General features: G+C 42.0%; 2 protein-coding genes and 1 long non-coding RNA gene across 3 annotated transcripts in view; 1 reads left to right on the top strand and 2 right to left on the bottom strand.

Annotated features, from left to right (window-relative positions):
- LOC118231478 (cAMP-dependent protein kinase type II-beta regulatory subunit) overlaps positions 1-5798 on the bottom strand; it is a 15805-nt gene extending 10007 nt beyond the window's left edge. The window contains exons 1-2 of the mRNA XM_035425290.1: positions 5299-5798; positions 2092-2127 (exon numbers count right to left, since the gene is read on the bottom strand). Of these exons, the coding sequence (XP_035281181.1) occupies positions 2092-2127; positions 5299-5563 (301 nt within the window). The 5' untranslated portion in view covers positions 5564-5798. The remainder of the gene's footprint in view (positions 1-2091; positions 2128-5298) is intronic.
- The window catches only part of LOC118231480, a 21226-nt gene extending 12794 nt beyond the window's left edge, over positions 1-8432 (top strand). Inside the window, exons 2-4 of the long non-coding RNA XR_004766075.1 lie at positions 4424-4512; positions 6851-6913; positions 7562-8432. This is a non-coding gene — a long non-coding RNA (uncharacterized LOC118231480). The remainder of the gene's footprint in view (positions 1-4423; positions 4513-6850; positions 6914-7561) is intronic.
- Positions 8376-18535, bottom strand: pik3cg (phosphatidylinositol-4,5-bisphosphate 3-kinase, catalytic subunit gamma). Its single transcript, XM_035425283.1, has 11 exons — positions 18316-18535; positions 14379-16390; positions 13754-13819; positions 13122-13347; positions 12596-12699; positions 12117-12263; positions 11828-11918; positions 11362-11492; positions 10630-10741; positions 10359-10519; positions 8376-10092 (listed from the first exon to the last, which is right to left on the bottom strand). The coding sequence occupies exons 2-11, from the start codon at positions 16377-16379 to the stop codon at positions 9811-9813; spliced, it is 3321 nt and encodes a 1106-aa protein (XP_035281174.1). The 5' UTR covers positions 16380-16390; positions 18316-18535; the 3' UTR covers positions 8376-9810.

Raw genomic sequence — 18535 nt, 5'->3', positions numbered from 1 at the left:
GGCAATTGGAACAAGATACTGTGGAGGACTTCTACTTTCTGAACCTGGATTGTCAGCCTTCTAGCGAGTTGGGTAATGTCTATTGTGGGTGAATGTGCTTGTGACCTATCACACAGCCCCAGTTTGTGACTGGAGCTGTGTAAGTATTATATACAGATATCAACTTTATTCCAGTTATTAATATCCAGCCATGTGACAACCACAGTGGTAGCTCCACTGACTGGATCAATACCTCCTCCCACAATCTCCACATTTCCTGTAATAGGACACTTCCTTTGATGTCACTTCACATCACCTGGTATAAATTCACTTTCTGGCTTTTGCAAAAACTAAGCAGTTTTGTGGAGTTTATTTATATATATATATATATATATATATTTAAATATATATAAAGGGATCAAATTGATGGCTATTATTTTATCATCACCAAGAGGGGAAATGGAATGGGGAACAGTAAAAGAAGTGAGGAGGTTTCTATAAAAGCCACAGAATGAAAAAAGACACATAGCTCTTTGTGGGCCTATATTTTATTGCGACATGTTACTGGAAGAAGGACCAGCCAAAAGAAACAAGAAGTGATATTTTATGTCCGCAGACGGGAAAATATATGCACAACACCACATTCATACGTGAGAAGAGGATATACTCATTTTGTGCGAAGAGACTGTGAAAAGCTCCCCGTTACTGATCCGGTGCCCCTGAGAGAACAGCACGTTCCCGGTGACTGCTGTTCCATTATTAATGTGGGGCAAGTTTGGGCGCTGGGAGTCGTTTGAGTTTGACTGCCTGTCCCTGAGAATGGACACCTATCAAGTGCGAAGCTGACAACTGTGGCCCTTAAGACACAGACACGTGCACGCACGCACACACACACATACACGTGCACGCACGCACAAGCACGCACACACACACATACACGTGCACGCACGCACAAGCACGCACATATACACATACACGCACGCATGCATGTGCACATACATGCACACAATCACACGCACGCCCACATACACGTGCACAAAAACACATGCACCCATGCACACGCATACACACACACACATACACACACACACACACACACACACACACACACAAGCGCACGCACCTAAACAAACACACACAAGCCCCTTCCTCCATCCGAGCAAAGCATAAATTTTCATCTCCCCCTGAGGACCACTTTCACAGTCCATTTTCACCATCATCATTTCCTACAACTCTGGGTGCATTTACACTATATTTTCCTCTCTGCTCTAGAATGCCCAGCCTCAATGCACTACACCTCCCATACTGCTCTATACTAAACAATAAAACATACATGCTTGTATAGCCAAGTATGCACTAAAACAGGGGAAGGCAACCCTGGTCCTGATGTGTCAGAAATGTTTTTTTCTCCATTCAAGCATATAACTACATAATTGTATTAAAGACTAGTCATAATGTATGCAGGTGACTGTAGGTATTCAGCATTTCATCTTTCAGACTGTTAATAATCCATCAAACTCTTGCAATCAAGCTTAAATGGAACAAAAACCAGGAACATCACTGCCCCTCCAGGAGCCAGGGTTACATACCCCCGGTCTAATGCAACTGAATTTATGCATGATAAAACAATAACAAAATTACAAGATGTATGAGTGTGTCAGTGTCTGTGCGTGTGTGTGAGAGAGAGAGAGAGAGAGCGAGAATGCCTGCATGTGCTACCCATGTTTCTTATCTTATGAAACTGAAAGCGTCGTGGTAAATTTGTTATGCAAAAACTTTTGTTGTTCTTACTGTTTGAAAGAGGAAGTGAAAAGTAACTATGCATTTCTGGTCCTGTAGCTGGAGAGAAATTGGTTTTCCCCCAGTGAAACACCAAGCTTGTGTATTCCCTTGTAAAATGTCATAAAGTGTCACTTTAATTTCACAGGCTAAATTCATTCAATTGGTTTATTAGACTGAGAAATTTACCAACATACAACAAAAACAAATTGAATCATAGACAAACTAAGTTATGCAGCATTGCTAGCACAGTAACAGACATGGCTGCATTTCAAAAAACCCAAACCTGACAAAGAGTCACAACATATCAGCATGTAAAACTGACTGACTTACCTGAAGCTCTTCTTACAAATCTGTTGATCACTGGAGCTGGAAAAACAAAAGTAACCCTTATCATCACATCTTAAAATAACACACTGGATTAGAGCCAAAACTCCAAATACAGATGAAGTGTAAGCCCAGTTTAATAGCTCTAGAAACCTAAAAAATCCAGTTTTATAATATATCTTTGCTTTCTGGAGTTAAAATTTCTCTCTAATTTAATGGTTTAGCTTTGCTTTCTAGATTTTACATCTAAACCAGCAGCAACCACCCCAGTTCCTTACGACACATGATCCTAATTATTTTTAGAGATGTGTTTAAAAAATGTAGAGGAGAAGAGCCTTGCATGGGGTAAACTACATTATTATAGCTGTTAGCTTCTTGCATGGGGTAAACTACATTATTATAGCTGTTAGCTTCCTGAGGCTGTTCCTGCTGACATCAAGACATGTTGCACCATTCGATTTAAGTTAACAGTTCCATTTTAAGTTGGCCATCCTGTATTAGCATCACTCTGTCGGAGATCGTTTGCCAAAAACACAGGACGGTTCACTTGGTCACAGGCGAGTGCCGTGCTTTTTTTTTTATTTACGATGTTGCCTGCTGAAAAAAAAAAAACGATCTGCTTGAACACAAGTGGCTGGACTGCTCAGGTATTTCAGCCCAAGCTGTGTAATTGGTTTTCCACCACAGGAGAGGATTCTGGTCTACCGGCAGTGGCGCTTGTTTTCTATACATAACCATCACTCGCTGCAGAATATTAATATAGTAATTTTTTTAAATTCAAAACCTGATTGGCTATGCATCAGTGGCAAAAGGGTCACTCAGAAGCCAGAGATGGCCTTTTTCCAACATGGGACATGTTAGAATTTTTGTGCGCACATATGAATAAAAAAACAGGCTACATGTTGAAACAATTTTAGCAATTCAATTAGTCTTCTATTCAAGGAATATTTGAACATTGAATCTAAATCTGACAGCCCCATCTCACACTGGCAAAACAAATACATAATAATAATAATAATAATAATAATAATAATAATAATAATAATAATAATAAATAAAAACAATTAATAACATGGCCACTTCCATAAGAATTAATTTTTCCCATTAATATCAATGTTGTTATACAGGGTAAAGTGAAGACTCCATGTCACCTCAACAAACTGTTATTGTCCGTGCTGCAGCGTGTTCATTGGACTAAACTGCGCTGTATCTAAACATGTGGTACATGCTCTTTAATCCTTTGAAGCTCGTGATTCTTTTCTGAATAAAATCTGAAACAAAAAATGAAAAGCGTCCGGCAATAAAAGCACTTAGCACTGAAACAAAAGCTCCTGATGAAAGATACATGAGCATGGGGGCCATTTCAAGACACCAGGCCAGTCAGCCACCACAGCTGCTAAAAGCTTCCTTGTTATCTGTCCTCTGTTGAATTGGCTCTACATGAAACATACTACAATGAAGATTAAATCATATGATATCCGATATATAGGCTATATCAGTCATACTGCTACTATTAGCCTACAACTGTCTAATTACAAGGTCAGTTGTTGGACTGCAACAGAACACATTAGTTCAGCTTTTCATACCACCTGATTTAAAAACACAATATAGACAGCCAGACTGAAGTGCATTGTGGGAACACTGACTTTCAGCCCGAGTCTTAAAAACAAAACCTGTGCACTGAGCATCTGCAGCACTTTTAACGCTCCCCACATGGCATTAATTTAATCAATATCATCACTGCAAAAACATTTCCCTTTCGCTTTCATCATCTTTTTTTTCCTCTTTTAAAAAAAAACTCTTTTCATTGCACAGCGGATTGGAATGGGAAAATTTATGTAAGAGCTCTTATTTTAATTGAGACCTACAGATGCCCTCAACAAGCTTTTTGTCTCATATGGACCTCTTTTTCATCTATGGTGAGACAGCAAATTTTATTTCCCCTTCTCCCCTTTCACATTGTACTCAAAGATCCTCAAAGACGCTACTCAAATAACTAAAAAGTATTCACCAACTCTTTTGTTTGGGGGGGGGGTTATTATGAGCCATGAAATAAAATATGGAGCCATTCAGTGGTTTAGCAGGTGAAAAGCTGACCTTGATCTAAAGGTTGCAGGTTCACATCCTAAATCTTGTATCAGTGAATGCAATATTACCTCAGCAAACAGTGTGCTAAAATGTAAGTGTGCTGGGTACAATAAGAATTATTATTATTATTATTATTATAAGAATAGTAACAATAATAATGCTTTGTTGTTGATGTTGTAGTAGATTATTATTATTGTTGTTGTTGTTGTTGTAACAGATTAGAATATTGAGTTTTTGTTTTTGAGTCCAGCAGAATAAACACAACCTTCACCACAAGGACTGATTGAGGAAGGCCCTACCACTCTGTTCTGCAGATACACGTTCTTCACCCATTGCAGGGTAAGTGCCATTCGGTTTTTTCTTTTAAACACCATGTGTGGAGGACAGTTTTGGACCTTGATTGGATAAGCCAAGGGAGAAAGCCAAAGCCAAACATTAAATTTCACTTGTTTCCCCAAGCCGGACTAAAGAAGCACGCCCAAGGCACTTGCTTGACAGACATTTCTACACACGGCTACCTAAGATGAGTCAGTTTCAAACGAACCGTAATCTACAATTCTCAAATACGAAATTACCTGGTTGTGGGCCTATTATAAAATTATACAAGGTCTTTTTGAATTGCGTTTTAAGTATTGTCGTATTTACAATGCTGGCATTCTTCTCAGAGGATCCACTTGGCCTTTCTAGCAGAAGATCACTGACTGTTGGGTTCCGTCTGTTTTGCAAACACAGCACTGAGGCCGCCTTGGCAGTAGCTAACAAGCTGGCTGGCCCATTCCAGCAATTATTGTACGATGCGTTAATCTGAGATAAATTCATGTACAATTGGGTGACCGTTCCTATTATAGGAGGATGTTGACAGTATTCATTCAGATTTATTTACCAATAAAACGCAATAGCATGTAGCCTATTCGGCTATCTTAGTGAGAGCATTTCCCATTGTCATTCACAAAAAAAAAAAAATGCGAAATCATGGCAGAGGTAAACGTTATTAGCACTGCAAGACACGTTTAGACTGAACGCTCCCAGGCGTTTTGTGTTGTCACTCTAATGCAACAACTAACGGTAGCGAATACGGTTCTATATGCCACTACTGATTGATGAATATTAATGTTAATCTGTTACCTACGAATTCCTCGTCCTCCTCCTCTTCATCCTCCCCATTTTCCGAGTCGATCTGCATGGCTTCCTCGATAAAGTTGACTGCCTTCCCAGGTCTAATAGCCGAATTTTGGTCATTGCCAAAAGCGACCCCTTGGCTCTGACTTTCCTTCAATTGAGTGAAGTACTGCAGGGCAAACTCCAGCAGATCTCGGGGCTGATTCCTCAACACTTCCACGGTAAAGCTCTGCAATAGCTCCGTCAGTCCTTCGGGAATTTCTATACTCATTCCTATTGACAATCTCTGGAGGAATCAGAACAAAATTACTAGTTTCCTTTTTTTAAATCAGCGTAAAAAATCGTGTAAAAGCTATAATTTCGGGTCGTGCGTATTTTAACAGAAAACGTTGCATAAAGCTATGTTCCCATTCCCGTGCACCCCGAAATGAACGAAGCTTCCTGCTATCAAGCCTCTGAATGAATGAAAATGGCAGTAACAACTGTAGCTAGCTAGCATCTTTAGCTGCTGGCTACAGGAAACCCACGCATGTGACCCAAGAAACCATGGTAACCACCCATCCAGGCATTGCGTATGCGAACCGCTGCAAAACTGCAGTGGCAAAACCTACCTATGTATGGTCTGGCAAAATGTGTTATGTCTTGTTTGATGCAACATTTATCTCTTGTAGTTAGTGCTTCTTTGGTAGTACGAAGTCTGAAATGACCACGATTCCCACTGCGTAGCAGGTCTTTTTAATCGGAAACAATTGTAACATTGCTTATTGTCATTATCTTTTTGTTCTTTTTTGACAGTGCATGTTTTGCGCATGAATTTGGATTGTTGAATTACAGATTGAATTATGTACATACATAATGTATAATGGCAGCAAATAATATAGGTTCATAGATTGAATTTAAATGACTTAAAAATATAATTTGTAGTTCTATGAAACAAATACTAAATTATATTGACTAAATTAGTCTTAGCATTATAGGAACTAAATGAAGTCCTCCGCCTCACCTCGAAAATCTGTTTTAATTGATATCTAAATACAGTCTTTGACGTCATTGAACTAATTTAAAACGAAATCTGGGTTAAAACACACTGGTTTAAAGTAATATAACTGAAGGGTGTTATAGCCTATGTGGGTAGTAGGCAGCAAGCGTGTGTAGCTATATACGTCTTCAATTTTGCTAATTATTAATGTAGGCTATACAATTGACATTTTCCATTAGTTAAGTTCACTTTAATAAATAGCCTATGGTACGCAACGCATTTTAGAGGAAGGGTATTTTCTGTTTCTGTTTAATTCTAATAAATGCGGGGAGAATTCCGTTTTTATGTGGTTGCTGCAGTTGATTCTAAATCAGACTAAAAACTTGGTACTTGCTACAAACAGAACACTTTTAGTGACACCGTCACAGCCTGTTGTAAGTGAACTGCGCTTGATTTAGTACAGGACCGAAACAAAGACTGGGCTCATCTCCAGGGCGACTTATTGGCACTTTCCCACATCACTAGAAGCACGGGGATCTGGTGAATACTTATACATATTTCTGGTTTTATTTCTGGTAGAACATTGTCTTTCACAATCTCGGGCACATACTCTTCCATGAAAATGACTGAGCATATTTAAGGGTAAGGGTAATTTTGTACTATTCATTTGCTTAACTGACAATTTTAACAAGATTTACTTGCAGAGCTCACATTTAACATATCATTCAACATACCATCTATACAGCCTGGTATTTACTGAAGGGAATCTATGAAGAATATTGCATAAGGCTACAGCAGTGGTATTTTACCAATTTAAGTTTCTACTAATATGATAATGCAGTGTTGTGCTCAGGTAAAAGCTATATCTGAACACATGATACCTGCTCATTGGACACCTAATTACCCTAGAGTCTACAGTGTAGCTTATAACTTGTCCCACATTCTACAGAATGGAAGCTAAAAGGCAGGAGTGGAAGTGAATGGCAGGTATCACATCCAGGCTAGCAGGTGGCCCGTACAGGTGAGCAGGAACAGGTAGAGGTGGGGCTTACTGCCAGCCCCAGCCGAACAGTGCAGCTGCGTATGGCGCCTCCACATCAGCACTGAGGCGGCCACATCCTGTTCTTCTCCGCGGCGCTGCCTCCCCCACGCTGACCCACATCTGTCACTGTTCATCTTCTGGATGCGCGTATCGAGCATCCTGCCCGAGCAGGAAGCAGAAGGAAGTGTGTGTGTGTGTGTGTGTGTGTAACAGTCCAGCCTTTAATACAGAAACCCTCATTCCCACAGGTCCTGTGCCGGAGGTGGAAGCGTGTCCAGTAAAACACGGTAGTGTCTAATTTAACATCCGCTGTCGGGCCGGTTAGAAGGACTCGCTGTCTCTTCAGTTTGGTACTGGGCACTGCATTCAGTCAGGACCTTGGGAATCCAGACTGGAATCCCGGTGGGAGAGATCTAGTCCCCACTGCGCTTCACCCTGGGAAAACCGACCAACATGCAGTTGCTTCGCGTTCCTTTATTTCATTCACAGCAGAGAAGGTGTAAATAATTTGCCCTGTCTTCTGTGGCTGTGGTTCCGTGGAGCCGGGTGAGAGACAGGACTCAGGCCAGCTCAGTGGGCATGAATCAGCTCTGACCCATCCACCATTTTCAGTGGAGCCGACTTCCTCAGCACACTGAATCACGGAGCTCTCATTCGTTCAGCTGACGTCTTTAAAGCGAGGATTTTTACCAAAAGTGGATTTAGCTAAAATGTCTGCCAGCCAGTAAAAACAGAGATGGGTAGAGGACAAATATTTCAGCTGCTGAATTCAAAATAGTTCTGCACTCGAACTGTTTTTCCCAGTAAAGATGTGCCTAAACTCACAGGCTAAAATAATAGTGCAATCTGATTCCGTTAAAAATGTCAAATGTTTAAAAAAAAAAAAAAAAGTATGGTTTTTCAGAATTTCCTTAGTAACTCACCAGTAACCTTGTAGAAACTCTTAATTGTTACTCCCTCAGAGAATAACATAATTTGACTGATAAGTGCAGTATTCCAAAAGTCATGCTTTTGCTGATAGTGGGACTTTAATGAATTTTTAGTAGCATAGTGAAACAAAAATAAGCATCTTTTCCTTATTTTATTCAAAATAGTTCAAAGCAACATATAAAAAAGTCAATTTTAAAAGGTCAATTTTCATTAAGACATGGTTCATAAAAAAAGCGAATGAGGGGAAGCATACATCCAAACTTCCTGTTCCTCCAGTCCCAGAAAGCAGTACAGTATTTTGCATTACAGTAGCATCTTCAACCATGCCAGCAATTAACAGTGAACGCCAAGAAGCACCACATCTCCAAGTCTACAACCAGGACCACAGCCTCACTTTCCAGCCCACAGTCAGGTCTAATAACACATCTGGGCACAAATCTGAATTAAACTGAGATAACTGACAATAAAACCATGGGGTCTGTCACCCATTCAACCGGCAAGAAGTTGGTTTTTCTCAATTCCCAGAGGGAAAGTGAGGAGAGGAGGCCATTCACCTCCATGCCATTAGGTGGCGTGTGTGCATATTTATCTCAGTTCACAGCAGCTTTCACACCAGATGTATAAGGTAGGCCAGGCAAATGGTGGGTAAGCAAGGCTAACTGACCCCATGCATCTCACACAATACACTGCATGCATAAATTCCCTGAGAGCTTAAATTCCCTGAGAAGTCTTCAAACTACCCAACCATCAACCATGTCAATCATTAGCATATAAAAGATCATGACACTACTATACAGTATCACCAATAATGAAAACACAAATGTTGATTTATACATATACAAATAAAAACCAAAACAGTTAAGACATTTTCAAAAAAGAAATACAAAATTGATATTGAACACCTACACCATTTATCAAGTGCAAAAAATGAATCAAATTGTAATATTACTTTAAAAATCTAGGCAGCATTCAAATTTGCTGATAAGCACATGTACAACAGGTTTCTTGATTCAGAATTTGTTATTTTATATATGGAACATCTGTTTGAATATATCAGTGCAAACAGAAGACAGTGCCAGCCAGACCAGCCACAGTTAGCACCAATGTTTCTAATGTTTTTTGTCTGTGAACTGATGGACTGACTTGCTGAGATATAATCTGTCCAGCAGAGGGTACTGTTTCATTTTTGTACATATAATTTGTTTCTCAAATAATATGGCCTATTCATTAAAATGTCGCACTTTCAGTTCATGCATCAGTTAACAACGCATACTTGGGGCACATTTTATCGACAGTTAAACTTTCTAAAGCCAGGAGGGCAAACAGACAGAGATCCAGTATTACTGTTAGAAAACAAGTGAATCTAGTAAAGTTTAGGTGAAAGGAATTTAAGTTTACTGTACTGTAAGATATACCTTAAGAACGGGTTAAAGACTTGGAATTTTTTAAGTTTAACTGACGACCACGTCTTTCAGTTAGATTGCTTTCAGGTCAGACGTGGTCTACAATGTGGGCGAGCGGACCCTTAAAAACCCGCTGTCCGTACAAGCACAGGGAAAAGGTGGCCCTAGGCCGAGCGCTTCTCCACCCCCTGTTTTATTCCCAGCACCAGGTGTAGGAACCAGTTGAACTGCACCGTCCAGCCCTTGTCCCTGCAGATCTCGATCTGGTCCAGGAAGTGGCGCTGGGCCTCCTCCTCCACGCGGCCCACGGTCAGCGCCTCGCGGATGTACTCGATGTCCTCCTTGCTGGTCAGCTGGGGCATGCCGGTCATCAGCATCATGGAGAAGAGGATGATCAGCAGGTTGGTGTGGTGTCGCAGAGCCAGGTACGCCTTCACACACACGTCCTGCCAGGGAGGAACATGTACACACACGTAAACACACCATCTGTCAAGGGATGAGATGACACATATATGTGTGTACACACACCCACACAAACACACATACAGTACATCCAAATACACATTAATTAATTGTTAATTCATAATAATTAGTATAATCCAGTATACATGTATTAATTCATATCACATGTTTTTCTCATGATACACCATGCCATAAAAGAAAGAAAGAAGGAAAGAGGAGAGGACAGGAATGCAAAGGGATATTTCTGCACCTGGAACTTCTGAAAATGAGGGCTGCTGCTTTTCTTCCCAGTTGTTGCCATAACATAGAGGAAGTCTGGCGTCAACACGAACGGGACCCGCTCCTTGCTGATCCCCAGGAAGCTCTTGTAGTTTCCCAGTATGTGTCCAAAATCAATGTGGAACAGGTTACCTAAAAGCAGGGACATTGTTTTAATGTTACCATTAAACCAACCATTCCTGTCCCTGCCCACTGCCCACGAAGTGTGTATCCCCAAATGAGCGCAGAGACACACTGAGTACCTGATTCTGTGATCATGATGTTGTCGTTGTGACGGTCTCCGATCCCCAGAACGTAGGTGGCCACACAGTAACCCGCGCAGGAGTACACAAACCGCTCCACAGCCTGCTGGAACTAGAAGACAGGCACAGAGTACCCATCAACTGCCTTTCAAAGGGTGAGTACTTCATCAAAGTCCTGCAACCTCTGAGCATCCTCTTTACATGCACCTTGCCTTTATAGACAATGGTTTATAGGCCTCAAACTGCTGACAGGGTTCCCCAGTCCACAAAATGGGAAAGGTTGCCTGACTATGTTGATACATGAAACTCAAAAGTCTTTAATTACTAAATAACTGCATGTACTGTATACTGTAATGAATATACTGAAAGTAAAACAGGAACACTGTTTAGTTTGACTGATGTGCATCTCATCTGAAATTGTATTATATACACCAACTCTTTTTTTTTTCTCACATATTACCCTTATTCGACTCCTATCGCAAACCAGCAGTGTGTCAGCTTGGGAACCAGGGTCATTAATTACTCATGTGGCTCATCTCAAGTACCACTGCATCCAGATAATTCGCAAGGTTTAGAGATCACAGTAGATCACAGCACAGTGCCTTCTGAACACGCACACCGAATATGGAGCCTTCAGGAAGTGTTATGGTGGGGTGCTTCCTTCCTCTCTCACGCACAGCGACACACTCCAGGCTCAGAAACAAAAGCGCTACGAGGGCGGAAATGGCCGACCTTGTCTTCAGTCAGACACTTGTCTCGCAGCCACTGGTTGAGGATTTCGTCTTTGAAGGCGCCCGTGTTTCCCACAGTGCTTTGCTGGATGTTGGCGATGGTGGTGGCATCCTTCACTATCTCAATCATTCCTGTGGAAGGAGGAGGGGCGTCATTCACTCTGCTATGTACAGCGTTCAAACTTGTTCACAATGTTTTGAGATTTTATTTTTTTCCAATTTGGAATCTCCAGTTCTGCCCCTTCAGCTGCCGCCATGCCACTGGTTCTCCTCTAAAGAATTATGGCAACTGAAATACATTCACTCTACCGATGTCTCTGACTTCATGTCTGTGATTATTTTCCACAAAAATGTCACCCAGCCAATATTTATATAACATTGCACCGCACAAAATCAATAATCATATTCATATTCACTTGTTTTAGCAAGGATTTTATTAACGTACACTTATGGAAAATAAAACCTACCTATTTTATTTCCAGTCGAAATACAACCATATGGCAACAGGGACAAATCAAGTGACTCGGCTTCCCATATAGATTCCATTATCAGCAGAATCTAGAAGACAGAACAACACAGTCAGGTCAGCTGTAAAATCAGCAATTCCCCACAGAATTTCATTGACAGATCACACTCTTTATTCTTTCTTTGAAAATATTAAAAAGTTTCCACAGTAAGAAGGAAGTGAAAAGCTTGTTCAAAGACACAAAGCTGTATTGGTCTGTGCTGTGCTGCACACCAGATGACTGTGCCCACCTGTAAGATGAGCATGTCCTGGCGAAGGTCATCGCCATCCTTGAAGATGATCCCAATGGTGTCGCTGCAGCGTGTGGTTGGGTCAGCTCTCTTGAACTGGAGCCAGAGTGGCTTCTTCTTAGACGCCATCACTTTGCACTGCTCAATCTGCAAACAGACAGCAAGCTGTAGTGCCTCTCATATCACGTCTGCATTTAACAAAGGATGTCAGGACACGGATAAAGGACCTTAAATTTTCAAGGATTATCTTTTGTTGAAGAAGTCAAATACAAATAAAAAACTGGGGCTACTTTGAGAAAGGAATTTCATGGTGGGAGTGAGATTACACTAAAATAAATTTGGGGAAGTTTCAGTAAAATAAATTTTAGATTTGTTTGGTGGTAACACACTTGTAGCGGGTTCTGGCACTGAATACAGTTCACTCACTGTGGCTTATGAACAATAAACAAAATAATTTATAAACACTAAACAAATCTCACCACCAGAGCTCCAGCTCGCAGGCCTGGGTCATAGGGAACCCTGAAGCTCTCCGGCAGGCCTGATGTTTGTAAATTCTCCAGTTTCTGCCGCAGTTGAAAAACAACTGAAATTTACAGGAAAAACCAGGAGTTAGAGACAACATTTCTCAGGTATAAATATGACATATAATTTAACTATCAAATCAAAGAGATTGTGCCTGTCAACTACCAACAGCATTCATATCTCTGATTGGATGCCACGTTAATTTTGGTAAACCCTTGAGCTCAGTCTTGTGCTATTAATTTATGCTAGTTGGTCAAATGATACTGCCTACAAACTTGATCAAATCAGGTGGGGCCACGTTTTGCACAAATTTTTGCATGCAACAATTAATTTATGATACAGAAATAGCATCATTGCATTGTGTTTCACTTTTTTGGTCTAACACAACTGACAGCATTAAGAAGCAACTGGACAGAAATCAAACCAAGCCAAACCCAAGGTGACCTGCAGTAATGAAATTTGGCTGCGATTTCCTGGGGTTACCTTGCATGGACACGTCATACTTGTCAGCGGACATGGCCTTGACCTCCCGCGTCACCTTCTGCAGGGCCTCGATCATCTCCACCTGTTTGTGAAAGTCCTGCAGCATGGCGTCGCCACAGCCGCGCAGGTACGCCTCCAGGATGACGGCGTATCGCTGCTGGTAGTGCATCGATTGGGCGATTTCACTTCGCAGGAACCAGAACAAGAAGTGGCCAATCCGCTTGCTCTGTTAAGAGAGACGTGCCACAGGATAACAGTGGGACAATCAGATGCAGAACGGATGTACCCTTGGACAGAGTTCCGGCATGTTCTGTCATACGTGTGTAAAAACAGATATACACTGATGAGCCTACACTGATGTGTGGTGGTTAAGTTAACCCTGTTTGGAACAGTATTGTTGATAGCATTGTAATTCATGAGAGGGACAGTAAAACTGCGGAGGTAAGCAAATACTATATAAACGCTGAAACTTACGATGACCTCTATATTTACTTTTTCATTGCATCACTGGTACACACTGCTAAACATGGAAATGATGAAATGAAAAAGTACCCACCATATCTAGCATAATCTTAGAATCAGTCTGAGGTAGGGTGTTTCAGTGGTGAAGACAGAGGGTAGGCAGGACTTACCCTCAGAGCCCGTTTCAGTAAGAATCTGGCTAATGCACTGTCATGGTATGGTTCAAACTTCACAGCCTACACAGAACAGAACAGACAGCAAGTTTTAATTGTTGATAAGAAATTTGCAAAAGGCTTAATTGATAGGTCTGCTAAGTTAAAAGTTGGTAATGTTAGAGCACTGCCAAAAATATCAAACTGCAATGCAAAACAAATCTATGTTCTAGTGTGTAAGTCCTTCAGCTTGCAAATTACTTCATACACTATTTTCCACCTAGAATTCAAAGAGTCTCCAATGATAGAGTGAGATGAGAGCTGATTTGAATGGTAGACTATGGGAGCATTGTTTTCAGGAGTGCAGAAGGCTTATTCAAATTTCTAGTAGTGTGCCACTGTCTCATGTGTATAGCATGTAGATACTGGGCTAGTGCACTGCTTGTAAAACTGTAGATCGATACTTGGATGTTGGGTCTCACAAGTAAACTGCACTTAGATACTGAGGTAGTGCCTTCCTGGTATACAGTAAAGTAATCCAAATTGTCATGTATATTCCCCCTCTGATATGTCTGTATGTGCATCCTTCCAAAACTAAACATTCTAATAAATAAATCTGCACGATTCTTAGCTTGAGCCTCACCTGTACGAGCTGCAGCAGGTACCTCAGGACATCGTCGTCAGCCAGTGTCTCCAGCTTACGAACAGCCATGGTGCGCACGTTAGCGTCCGAGAAGTGGCAGTCCAGCAGCTGCATGGCAAGGCCCACATCCAGCGGGCTGCGGTCCCAGGTGTCGCTCTTCTCCAGGAGTTGGTGCGTGGCTGCCACTGCCTCCTGCTTGCCCCACTTCACTGAACCTAAGAATTTGGGGTAGGCCTTAGGGAGCCTCATGCACCCCTGTTTGAAGTGCCAGAGCAGCTCCTTGTCCTCCGGGCTGAGTGGGTACAGCGGGTCAGTGTCAACGATCTGGTCAAACTGCTTCCGCAAATGGTTGGGCATCTCCCTCTGCCCCCTCTCGTTCTCGGCCTCAGAAACGTCGCGGCTCTTGGGCAAGGCGATGGGGTAGCAGTACTTGTCCAGCATGATGGCGATGGCCATGGAGTTGGTCTTGTCCGGGTTGGTGGCGGAGGTGAGCTTGTCGGCGTTGACGCTGCCATGGTCCTCGCTCTTCTCTGGCATCTTCCACATGTGCAGGATGTACTCGCCCTGTCTGAGCAAACAGCGGTGGTCCACCACCAGCAGGTTGACATAGTACAGCAAGCGAGTCTTGGCCTTTCCCTCTTGGCTACTGCTATCTGGGTAGGCCCCCTTGGAGGTCTGTGTCTGGGCCTTGCCACAGTTCACCTGCAGGTTCAGTCGGGCCCCCTTGGGCAGGTCTTTCATTTTGATGCCAAACTCTAGCCAGGTGTTCCAAAGCACCTCTTCAGTGAAGGGCTTGGAGGATGTCCGTTCCTGGGCCAGCAGTTGCTGCCCATGGAAGATGCTGGCCTCCACAAAAACTATCAGTTCTGAGTTGCGCGGCAAGGTAGGGATGTCGATCCCCAGGACCTTGACACGGAACTTTCGATTGCAGTCCCAGAGGGAGATGGTAAAGACCTTCTCATGGTCTTTCTCATCGATAGTCAGCTGCTCATGGGATCCGGCCACACCCGTGCAGTCATCCACCAGTGACCAGTCCTCTTTGTGGACCACATCCAGCTCTGGGTCCGGTGGGGACTCCAGCACCAGGTGGATCTCCTCACTGTTCTTCAGACACTGCCTCACCCAGTGGAAGTCTTTTATGGCATGGTTTCCAAAAATGTAGTCCTCCCTGCCGCAAACCCGCAGGATGAAATCGGCCTCACCAACCTCCTCGGGAATACCTAGCAGCGTCTTCTTCTTTGCAATCTTACTGAAGAAGCATTGAAGAACCTGCACAGGGGTATCGTCAATGGACACCTTGATAGTCTGGCTGGAGGTACTAGTGTGTATTACCAGGAGAATGTTGTTGTTGGTAATCTTGCTGATGAGGTACTCTGGGAGTGGCTTTGTGCTTACAAAAGGATCCATAGAGTAAAGCTTTGCATCTCTGTCCGTGAGCTCAAATTTCCGGGGGGTCAGCAGCTTCCTCCGAGTGAACTCCAGCTCATCATCGTGTACGTTGCTCACGTCAGTGACATCATACCCGATTAGGTAGTTCAGGTACTTCTGATATTGAATCGATTCCTCCGTGGGCTGTGGCCTGGTGGCCAGGTGAATCCTACCCAGGTCTCTTTTCAGCGCCTTCCAGTAGCGAATGCAGTCCAGAGTCTGAAACACCTGGTGCTTATCATAAATCTCACACCAGTTTCCCTTCTTCTGGTAAAGCAAGATGCAGTGGTCAGGCGTGTACTTCTGGTAGAATTCGGGGCACAGGTTGGCGGCAACGGCTTTCAGCCACACTTGGGCCTTGACCTGCTCGACCGTGCAGTTACCAGTCACGTCTAGCTGCAGCGTGTCTGGGCTCTTCCGAGGCTTGCTGGTGGTGGGGAGGACAAACTCAATGGCTATCTGATCCATCTCTTTTGTGGAGCTGGAGGTGAAAGCTTTCATCTTCCTTCTCCTCCTCTTGTTTTCGTCTCTAAAAACTACAGGTTGCTCATCATCGCTTACGTGCTGTTCCATACTCAGAGTGTCTGGAAACAATATAGAAACAGGACAATTTAAAAGACCTGACTGATTAGCCTGAGACAGTCCTGTGCTAAGAAAATAGTACATGGCAGTGCTAGAGCACTTAACTTTGTCAAGTGCCTTAAAAGACAACTGAACAAGACATTCTATAATATATTCTTATATCAGGTAGACCACTGAATTTAAATGGTAGAAATAATACCGGTAATTAATATTGGTAATGCAGCTTGAACACTTGGAATAAATGCAATATATCCCTTTAGTCTGTAATAAGTCATAAAAAGATAAAGTTCTTGAATGCTATGAATAATACAAACAACATAGCGTTTTCTTTGGTGTTTTATTACTACTTTTAAATAAATATTACTTTCATTTGGTATTTTATTTACTAATAAAAGGTAACAGTTAAATAATGGACAGGAAACTAAATCAAAAGAGAAGGCTGGGTTTTCATTAACTAAATAAAGAATTTAACGCAGAGAAGATCTTAGTTATAGGCCTAGCTTTAACCCCAGGGATCTCTAATTCTCACCTTGCGATCTCAGGACACAAGCCTTTGTTTGGAAGGCAGTTAGATTGCTAGATACATTTTATGCACTTTCAATAATAGCAACAGAAATATATGGACATATGGGCATTATATTATTATTAGATTATTTCTGCTCTACCTTACCCATCTGATCAAAACAATAAAAAGGGCCGTAACAAAAATGAAGGGAATCGTTCAAATTTATATGTAAATCTGTGCCTGCTCAATTCCCCAGCTCCCTGATATAACTATGGAAAGTACAACATAACAGGTTATACCAAAACTTCTGCAGAAACCTGCATGTTTCAGCAAAAGAGAAATCAACACGTGCATAAAGATAATAGAAAACCTATGCAAAGTTAGTTGTGTTTGGTGTGCAAAGGGTGCTCTTGTTGCCAATGGCCATGCAATAAACCCGTTCTTTAAACAATGCATTTCGTGTTGGGTTTGTCATTGGTACGACACGTTCTTTAACTGTCTAAAGATAATCATTGTTCTCTCCAAGAAAGCATCCCAGAGATTAAAAGTTTCCACTGCAATTAACTGAGATAATCCCGCCAAGATCAGGTAACAGTCTAAGATTTTCAAATAAAAAGCACAATGCGTGAAAGACATGTCGCCTTTGCATCCAATAGTGGTGATGTCTGGTAAATATATAACTCTGTTAACAGATCTCGAGCTACCGTTTACATTCCGAAACGGAACAGGTGTTATTTCGCGTTATGTTGTAAACAAACCGACAGACAATACACGCACTGTTCTCATTGAACAGCAACGAATAAGACTAGCCTGTCTGTAAGTTTGGCTACTTCTTCTTTCGTGTCGTCTATGTAAAGGAAGTCTTGCAAGCCAGGAAGCACGCAAAGAACGATGAAGTCAGTTTTAAAAATAGTCTTAAGGGGTCTAAGGACTGAAGTCGTATGCTAAAATACGCAAATAATTACGAAAGAAAAGAAAATTAAAACAGACGTGATTTTAAAACAAGGTATAAAAGAACTCTATCCGCTAAAGTCTGTCTTAAATAGTACCCTATATGCTTCATGTTGACAAGCCTATAGCCTAATTATAAATTTGGCCTGCAAAATTTTTATTTACGATAAATAGCAACATTTATACCGTGGACATTACGGCTCGCTTATAACCCTAAACTACAGGTAGCACTGACAAAAGACAGTCCCACATGAGTAAAACTAACAGGCGTACAACACCCAAGGCTACACTATAGAAGAATAAAGTATGTACTTGAAACAACCTGACAGTAATTACATTCAAACGTAGCACGCCTATTCGAGGTTCAGACAGAAGCCTCTAGAAAATAGTCTATAAGGCGCCGCAAAGTAACGGTATTGGCAGCAATAATCAGTGAGGTAGGTTCAGTCTTGTGGAAAAAGGAAAACTTACCACTCAGCAGCACATACAAGACGTATGCCACCAGAAGTGTTCGGATGGCTTTTCGGCATTTAGGCAGTTAAGTAAAACCTGACCCGCGGGAAAGTTTTCTAAATTGTCTTGCTTGTGTTGCTAACTGTGTAAATCAGCCGCAGAAAGTATGGTCTACGTGTATTGCTTCTACTCAGCCTATTCCTGTTTCACCGACAGCTAGAACATGTTATACTCCTAT

This window comes from Anguilla anguilla, chromosome 7, assembly GCF_013347855.1.
Source record: "Anguilla anguilla isolate fAngAng1 chromosome 7, fAngAng1.pri, whole genome shotgun sequence".
Taxonomy (NCBI): Eukaryota; Metazoa; Chordata; class Actinopteri; order Anguilliformes; family Anguillidae; genus Anguilla; species Anguilla anguilla.
This window is presented reverse-complemented; position numbering and strand designations above follow the sequence as displayed.